General features: G+C 40.6%; 1 protein-coding gene across 5 annotated transcripts in view; it reads left to right on the top strand.

The window, feature by feature from the left end:
* Nucleotides 1–9,190, top strand: part of CTPS2 (CTP synthase 2) — a 69,951-nt gene that overhangs the window by 15,833 nt on the left and 44,928 nt on the right. The window contains exons 1-7 of one of the 5 annotated variants that reach the window (XM_081907612.1): nt 550–740; nt 2,179–2,384; nt 5,037–5,207; nt 6,169–6,269; nt 6,641–6,757; nt 7,344–7,427; nt 8,539–8,619. In XM_081907612.1, coding sequence (XP_081763738.1) covers nt 2,219–2,384; nt 5,037–5,207; nt 6,169–6,269; nt 6,641–6,757; nt 7,344–7,427; nt 8,539–8,619 — 720 coding nt within the window. In that variant the 5' untranslated portion in view covers nt 550–740; nt 2,179–2,218. Of the gene's footprint in view, nt 1–549; nt 741–841; nt 1,015–1,076; nt 1,177–2,178; nt 2,385–5,036; nt 5,208–6,168; nt 6,270–6,640; nt 6,758–7,343; nt 7,428–8,538; nt 8,620–9,190 lie in introns of those variants that run through there. The other 4 variants (XM_081907613.1, XM_081907614.1, XM_081907611.1 and 1 more) reach the window with 4 other exon arrangements.

The raw sequence follows: 9,190 nt of genomic DNA, 5'->3' as shown, positions 1-9,190 counted from the left end.
TGTGGCACTGGTACTCCATAAGTTGCAGGAGCAGCTGAAGAAGGTCTTGGGGACCTGGTTATGGTGCAAAGCCAGCCCTCCTTCCTTGCTGCCTACCTGTCGCCTCAGTCACCCACAGAAGTGATTCTTTCATCACTGTGCATGTGAACGGTGCATAACTCTGCCCTGTGGGTAAATCTGGTGGCTCGCATGCATGATAAAAAGCGAGTGTCATTATTAACAGGTTACAGGTAGGTAGCCGTGTTGATCTGCCATAGTCGAAACAAAATAAAATAAAATAAAAAATTCCTTCCAGCAGCACCTTAGAGACCAACTAAGTTTGTTATTGGTATGCGCTTTCGTGTGCATGCACGCTTTTTCAGATACACTGAAACAAAAGTCACCAGACCCTGATATATAGTCAGAGGGTGGGGAGGGGTATTACTCAGAAGGGTGGTGGGAATGGGTGTCGGTAAACGGCGCTGCCTCTGTGCGCGTGCAGAGCGCATTCCGCCTCATTCCTTCTGGGGTTAAGAAGACAGGACTTCTGCGCCTCAGGGACCAGTTTTCCTTTTCTGAAGGAAAAAAACAACGGCGGCTGGGCTTGAGAGTTTTGACCCCCCCCCCTCTAGCGGCCGCTTGGGATAGGGCTCCTGCGAAAGCGGCCGTCTTCTTTCAACCAGCCGGCGGGGAGGAGGCGGCGACGGCCGGGGAACTTGGCTGCGACGGTGACGCCGCTTCTAGGACTGCGCCGGGCGCAGGTAAGCGGCCTCTCGGGCCTCCCCGCCAGGGCGAGCGCGCTGGCTCTCCTGAGCGACCACGGGAGGCCCCCGCGTCACCCGAGGGCCCCCGCGGTGGCGGCGGCAGGAGGAGAAGCGCCGGCCAAGTCCCTCTCCCGCCCCCTGGGTCGCAGTGGGCGCCCCGTCCCGCGGCCATGGCGGCTGGCTCCTGGGGGGTTGGTTCCTAGAGCAGGCAAAGCAAAGCTTCGGGCCTCCTCCTTGCTCGGCTTCCTCCTCCCCGCGACGGCGATAACAGGTGCAGGATTCGGGTTCAGTTCCTCTACCGCCCACCCTCAAATTCCCGGGAAGAGAGATTCTTTTAATACGCCACACTTTATAATAGAGTCCCTTCCAGAGCAAGATTATTTATTGATTGTTTTTATTATTCCGCGGTTCGCCCTCCAAACAACCCTGTGAGGTAGGTTGACCTGGGAGATGGTGACTGGCTCAGCCCTTGCTGTGCCCCAACAGTACAGTACAACTGCTGCACTATTATACATGGTTGTTCAGCTTTGGCGCTTTTTTAAAAAGTGCACTGCTGCAAGTGCAAGTATTTATTTGTTAATAAATAATTCGTTGCAAGGGTGGATAATTAAAACTGTGGAAGGACTCATCTGGAGGGCCTCATCCCTGGCATTGGCAGCTGTTCCCTAGGATGCCAGATAAGTGTTTTTCCCAGAGATGCCAGGGATTAGACCTGAGACCTTCTGCAAGCAAATCATATGCTCCACCACTGTCCATTTAGCTCAGTATTTTGCCTTTCGCAATGCCTCATGTACAAGAACAAGAGTACTGTACTGTGAGTGGACCCTTTGGAGTTCCTTGTTCAGGGTTTTAGGGAGCCAGCCATACCTTCTTTCAGAATTCTCCATTCTGTTGCTCCCAATCAGGTTTAGCAATCTGTGGCCCTTCACCATACACAGTCCTCATTGAACTGTTATGTTTCCCCCCACCACTTCAACATTTATTGTTAAAAATATTTTTTTCTACTCTTGTAAGCTTCGAGGCACCCTCTCTCTTCTTTTTCATTAGCCCAGTTTTGGCTACATAGCTGTCATTAACTTAGCACATAAAGTTGTTGATTGTCAATATGATTCCTGTCATTAGGAATACAGTGGTACTTCAGGTTAAGAACTTAATTCGTTCTGGAGGTCCATTCTTAACCTGAAACTGTTAAGTCTGCCTTGTTGCTGGTGATGTTGAAGGTCCTGTCTTTAGAAATTTATCAGTCCTTCCTTGAACCTATTTATATTGCTGTCTTCTGGTGTCTGAAGAATTTTAGAACAACATAAATTTCACAGGGAGTTCCATGAAAAGCGTGAAAAATACTTTTCCATATTGAAAATAGCTCCAGCTTTGCTTCTTTTTATAGGGAAATTCATAGTATTTCATAAGTTCACTTTTAACTCTTCATTTTTAGATTTCAAGCTCAAGTACCACAGTGTATCCATAATTATCCCATGAAGTACATCCTGGTAACTGGTGGTGTCATCTCAGGCATTGGTAAAGGAATTATTGCAAGCAGCATAGGCACCATCTTGAAATCATGCGGTCTACGAGTTACTGCAATCAAAATAGATCCTTACATTAACATAGATGCTGGAACCTTCTCGCCATATGAACATGGTACGAGTGACACAAACTTCTTTTCCCTGCAAATTTGGTTGCATTCCTTTTTATTGAGAAATTGATCTCTTTTTCTTTTTTGGAATATGAAGCTGTGAAATGTCCGATATATAGATACTTCAGTATTGTATTTATGCATGACTGTAGAAACAGAAGTCATGCTGAGTTCAATGATGCTCCTAAAACTGCAATCCAATGCACATTTAACTACAAGTAAGTCTCATTGAACTCGGTAGGACTTATGTCTCAGTAAACACACTTATCTTGCATTTCTCTCAGTCAACTGCCCAGTGTAATATCTACTTTAACGTGTTAATCTTGTGTAGGATTGGTTCACATTTGTTAGGATCTAGTTCTTCTCCTGCAAGTCCTCCTACATCATTACCCATCTTCTGTCCTTATGCACTGGGTTTTTTCTGAAACATCTGAACTGTGTATAGAGATTTCTGAATTGGATTTGGTCTCTGCAGAGTTTCTTGACTCATGACATATGAGAATTAGGGGAAGGGGGAGGCGTTGCTCTTGCTTCGATTATCACTAGTAACCTCTGATCCAGCCTAAGCCTGCATAACTTTTGATGTTGATGTAAACCAGTTATATATTGTCATGAATTTGGGGGGAGAGGAGAGATTCCCCCTAAACCCATGAAATTAATGAATGTCAGAATCTAGTTAATATTTGTACTACTGAAGGGAAGATTCCAGGCCAGTGGAAAAATACAGGCTAAGCTTCCTTTCCAAGTAACCTCCAAAGAGGTTAACATGACAAAAGGTGTTGATGACCCACATCCAAGAGGAATCCTTGGGCCTGGGCAGAGGCTTAGATGACAGGGAGGGGGCAGGTTGTACTCACAGGAAAAATGTTCCTGTAGAAAACTAGGTTTGGAATAGCAGATGGATGAGGAGGAGTTATTTGGGAAAGAGGTGTGCTGGGAAGAAGGAGAGCAAAGGCAGATCCATCTTGGTAGACTGGCTGAAAGCAGGCTGGGAGAGATGCCTTGGAGTCCAGTGTTGCAGTGCTGTGGGGAACAAACCCCTCTTGAGATGTCCATGCTGTAAGATCTGAACTCCCTCCATCCAAATTCAGGTATAAATATGTGAATAAATCATATGCTGCCACATCTTGATTCTCATCAGAAACACAAACCTGTGGTGAGCACCTGGAACCCCCTATAATCTTGCTACCACTCAGCAGAGTTTGGGGGTTGGCGTGCAACCTATGTAACAATATAAACTGAGGGGTTAGATTTAAAGCACCAGAATGGTGTGCGGTTTGGTGATTCTGAACCTTGGCCTCACTCACTCCCAGTGACTTTTTCTTTCAGACAGGATCACTTTTACTATTTGAGCCTGTTTGGAGGAAAGGTCTCCCAGGGTTTGATGAACTTTGGGAGTAGCTGATGGGGAAAGTTTAATATCCCCCACCCATGTGTTCCTTTTGCATTATAAATCAAGTGTTTTCCACTATTGAGACCAGTCCATATTTGAAGACAGGTCTATCACAATCATGTCTAATTTGGGCCTCTGTTTTCTATGTGGTTCTAATCAGGTTTACTAGAATAACTGGGACTTGTGAACTAATATAATCTTGCTGATAAAAGAAAAGGTATTACGGTAACTTGCAGACAGAGGTTACAAGGACATAGCTACTAAGACGGAACGACTAATTTGTAGGATTTTTATTCTCATACATTACAGGGTAATTAATTTGAGATTTATTGTTAAGAATCTCAACAGCATAGAATCACTCAAAAGAGCTGGCTGTAAAATGTGATGCATTTTATATTAGACCTAATGTAGTAGGTGAATTTTTAACAGTAGCCTTTGGCACTGACATGTGTGACATACGATTTCTGGTAGAGGTAGCTGACCATGGTAATTCAGATCATGGAATATATTTTATTTTTATTTTGTAAGAGATGATGCAAGGTGGCCTTTCTGCTGAGCTAATCATTCTTTTTGTGTTAGTTAATTTCTCCTTGACCCAAGCATACAAGAAGAAAATGTGTCAGGGCATTAAGGATATATGATAGGCCCAGAACAGAAAAACAGTGTGGGGAAATGGAAATCCCTTTTCAGCCTCATTCTAATATATAATGAATGTTCATGTAATTACATGGATTTGCATATTTTTACCAAATGATTTCCCCCCAATGATTTTACTAAAATAGGTGGAGTCTGTCCCCCCTCCACCCCGAAATGGTATTAAGATTTCTCCAAGTTGTTTACAATGCATCTGCTAGTGGAAATTAGTTTCGTTTTTAGCTTATTTTTAACCATTATACATTGCCTTTCTTCTACTAAGAAATTACCTCCGTTCAACATCAATACTTTTGAAATATGTACTGTGTCTCCTAAAAGTAACTTGGCATTCTATCATATTTTATGTTTTTGTGCTTCTTGTTACTTTTGTATTGACTTTGATTTTTTTAAAAAAATTTTTTTTAACGTACTTAGAGCAGACCTTTACTTCTCTGCGCACTGAAACTTGTAAAAGATCCTGGTTCACAGTCAAATATAAAAGGCATATTCTTTAATTTGGACATATAGAATGGATGTACTTGAAATATATGTTTGTGCATAACATTGTGAGATTGAAGAATAAATATGTATGTTTCACCAAAATATGTAAAAGCATGATTTGTTTCTTTAGGTGAAGTTTTTGTGCTAAACGATGGTGGAGAGGTTGACCTCGACTTGGGAAACTATGAACGATTCTTGGATATTAACCTTTACAAGGATAACAACATCACCACTGGAAAGATCTATCAGCATGTCATCAATAAAGAAAGGCATGGAGATTACATGGGAAAAACAGTTCAAGGTGCTTTATCATATTCATATTCTGCCCTCCCTTCCTCCGTCTGTCATCATCCCAATTTATCTTGTAGACAACAACCCTGGGTGTTAGATTAGACTGAGAGATTGTGATTTGGCCAAGGCCACCCAGTGATCTTTGAGCAGAGGCTTGATCATAGGACTTCCAAATCCAAAGTCTTCAGTCATCTTCATAGGGTTAGTTTAGTGTCTCATAACCAAAGTGTGGTATAATTGCCAAAAGTTTTAAAAAAATTATTTATTAGCTTAGCGTTCAAAACACACCTAATGTATTTGACTGATGAAATAATATTTGCAGGGCTGGCATCCCACTTTTGCCATATTTGTCTCTGCGATACTGTTTTCTTACTTAAATGCATAACCTTTCCTGGATGCCAAGTAGCAATAAAACTGTTCAAAATGTTGAAAGCAAATGATGATGACCCATGTACAGTATTTACAGAGGCATGTTTTAAAAATCTTATGCAGAAGTGTTCAAACCCACTTTACCAGTGTTTCTAATAGTATAGAAGCAGCCCAAATTGGGTGAGTTCCAACATTTCACTAGCTGATACTGTGGGACTTCTCATTCCTTTTCTCCCTCCTGAATCGCCCTGTTAGCTTTCCCCCAGGTTGCATCAGACAGTCCCCCAACCCTCTAAGCATATTGTTTCCTCCTTCCTAAGGAGGAAATCATGTTTGTGCAAGAAGTAGTCTGTCGCACAAGTGGGATGCTCCTCCTAGATATCATCCGTTGCATTTGTACTTTATTTTCCCTTCATTTCTTCTTTTTTACTTTGGAGTTTTTGAGGGACCTTTTCAGATTCATATATGAAAGGAATTTGCTATAGCTTTAAATGCTATCTTTTTATTCTAATTTAATTGGGTTGCATCTGATTTTTACTTGGAACAGAGTTGTATCTTGTCATGCATTTTTCGCCTTTTCTAGCATTTGGTTTGCCTTGCAGTTGTCCCACATATTACTGATGCTGTTCAAGAATGGGTAATGAATCAGGCAAAGGTTCCTGTGGATGCTGATAAGAAAGAACCACAGATATGTGTAATTGAGGTAAGTAAGAAATTATGTGAAATAGTGGATAAAGACAGGGTTTGTTTTATTATGTGAATGCAGAGTGTTTTTCCTCATTGGTTTTATTCTGTCATTCTAAAGCTACTTTGAATAACTGCAAGGAAATAATCATTAAACAATCATTATTTATTGCTATTACATGTGTGGGTTGCATTACAGAAGCAGTTGTCATATCAGTCAGTAGCCACCACTCATTGACCTATGTTATTTTTGGCACTCTGCATGGGATGGTAGTTCTTTCCTTTTTTAAAAAAAGCAACAGTAAACTAAAATTGAAGCATAAAGAGGTGATAGAAGTCAATTTCCTTTCGTGTTGCTCAAACTAGTTGACTATAGATATTCCTTTTCAGCTGGGTGGAACTATTGGAGATATTGAAGGAATGCCTTTTGTAGAAGCTTTCCGACAATTTCAGTTTAAGGCCAAAAGAGAGAACTTCTGCAATATCCATGTCAGCCTTGTACCACAAGTAAGTCATTTTCATACTTTATTGTGCATTATTGTTTTATACATCTAATTTTTTTGGGAAAATATTCATATAGGGTATTTTTAAGGACCGTGAACAACGAGCAAATTACATTAACTTGGTGATGGATGCGCTGATACCTGTTCATCTTATTCTTACCCTAGGTTTGGTTGCAAAAAATATAGTATCTTTTGGGGAAGGTTTGAGAAGCTAAACATTTATTACAGCTGATGAAATAGAATAAAACCTAAACATTTTAGATGGATGGCACTGAGCCTTATAACAGATTTTAAGCAATCATTTAATATAAAATATTTCATTAGCTGTAGACAGGTTACTCTGTTTGAAGATATGCTTTAGGAAGTCTGGGAGACTGTATGACTCCTTTTTAGAGAAGTCCAACATGGGTCTGTGGCTTCATACTAATGAGACAAAGTAGTGTACAACTCCTACTGTGGAAGTTTGTGCTCAGGCAACGATAGAACAAGTCATTAAAGCAGAGAAATAGCTACTTTAGTGCTTCCATACATATTAATATAGTTGCCTATCAGATTGCACAAAACATTTATTCAAAACATTTATTTTTCAGCCTAATGCTACCGGAGAACAGAAAACAAAGCCTACTCAGAATAGTGTCCGGGCTTTAAGAGGGCTTGGCCTTTCTCCTGACTTGGTGAGTTTGATAAAATTTTACAATATCATGTTAGAAAGGAAGGCCAGTATAAAGGTAGCAATATAACTCAGGCAGCAGGAGTGATTGGGGGGGCAGGCATTACGACATACCTAGTCTCTCTTCAGCATCGTCACTGCACTTATCAAGAGGTTGTTTGTGAGAGATGGTAGGGACGTTGGCACAGTGGTGGATCCAATCCACCAGCTGCTCCTGTCAGGTTTGAGTAGGAATGTGTTCAATAAAATCATGAAAGTGTTCAGAATCCAAATACTTTGTTAAATACAGCAATGTATTCTTTGATGGAACAGGTAATATGCTAATGGAATGTTAAGCTAGAATGTTAAGCTAAACTTTGTGCCTGTTTGGTTTTCCACTTATTGTACTTCACACTTAATTCTGGTGAAGTTAAGTACCTTAAACAGACATGCATATAAGTTTTCTACTTCAAGGGCTTGCCTTAAATCTTTGGCTGTGCATATTGGTTCGGATCTGGACTTCACTCCCTTAGGCGTGTTTTGTGAGTAGAGTTCCACTAGGGGGTGAATTTTGTCCTGGAATGGTGAGGTGTGAGCAGGCAACATTTGCCGATTTACTCATCGCTCTGCAGCCCCAGCAACACCTCACAGCACGTCTCCATCCACAAAATATTTCCATTGGATAGAAAGAGCTTTTCCACATGTGGAGGGCAAATTCTGGATCCAATCTGCTTTGCTTATTTATTAGTCAGTGAACCCCCTCCCCTCCAAAAACAGGGAACATATATTATTGAATGTTCTCTGACAAAAGTACAAGACATGGAAGCGAGGCCCCAGTATATAGACGTTTAACACGTCCATTTATTTCAATCAGAAAAGCTCTTAACATGGAGGCAATTTGTGTATCCCCTGCTCCTGCAGAGCAACTCACTGTAGGCAGAAAAAGAAACTTATAATTGTTTAGATGATAAGATGCTGTTGTTTGACTGTAAGTTGTTCAATGGGAGTATGTTTTTTCTTCCATAGAAAACAGGACATTTAAATATTATGTTAATAATTTAAATAAATAAAAAGGAGGAAGATGTTGGTCTTTTCACAATTTGTGCTGCTTATCTGTAGATTTGTATTTTTGACAGATAGTCTGCAGAAGTACTAAACCTATAGAAATGGCTGTGAAAGAAAAGATTTCCATGTTTTGCCATGTGGAACCTGAACAGGTTGGTAAGGTCTTTAACAATCACAGTTGTTCTAATGTCTGCAATCATTTTCTAGGTGTTTTATTTTTAGTTCATGTGACCGAGTATGTGGGACATTGGAGGCAGGTTGCGGGGGACAAACAGCAACTCATTGAGATAATCAAATAGTAAATAGTTATTTTCAGGATTCCTTTATTCTGTAATTTATAATAATTTATGCATTATGTTACATACAGTAATATAGGCTACAAACCTAGCTTTATTTGTCTGGGAGTAATCCTCCTTGAATTCAGCGTGATTTACTTAAACGTAATCAGGTGATTGTGCTGTTCATCACTAGGACAATCAACTTATTCAGAAATCAGACTCCCATTACATCCCAGCAGAGGTCAGTGTTGCATTCTTAGACAAGCCTGCAGATTAAAAATTTACTATCCAAAGTTGTCTAACCATGAAATGAAAACAGATTCATGAGTTCCCTCCTGCCCCGCCAGTGCAATTGTTTGTTTAGAGGCTGATAACTCAAAGGAAGAGGTGACATAATAGAAGTTTATAAAATTATGCATAGCACGGAGAAAGAGAAAAGTTTTTT

Source organism: Podarcis melisellensis, assembly GCF_964234715.1.
Source record: "Podarcis melisellensis genome assembly, chromosome: 4".
Taxonomy (NCBI): domain Eukaryota; kingdom Metazoa; phylum Chordata; class Lepidosauria; order Squamata; family Lacertidae; genus Podarcis; species Podarcis melisellensis.
The sequence above is the reverse complement of the archived record's forward strand: the minus strand, read 5'-3'. Positions and strand labels throughout refer to the sequence as shown.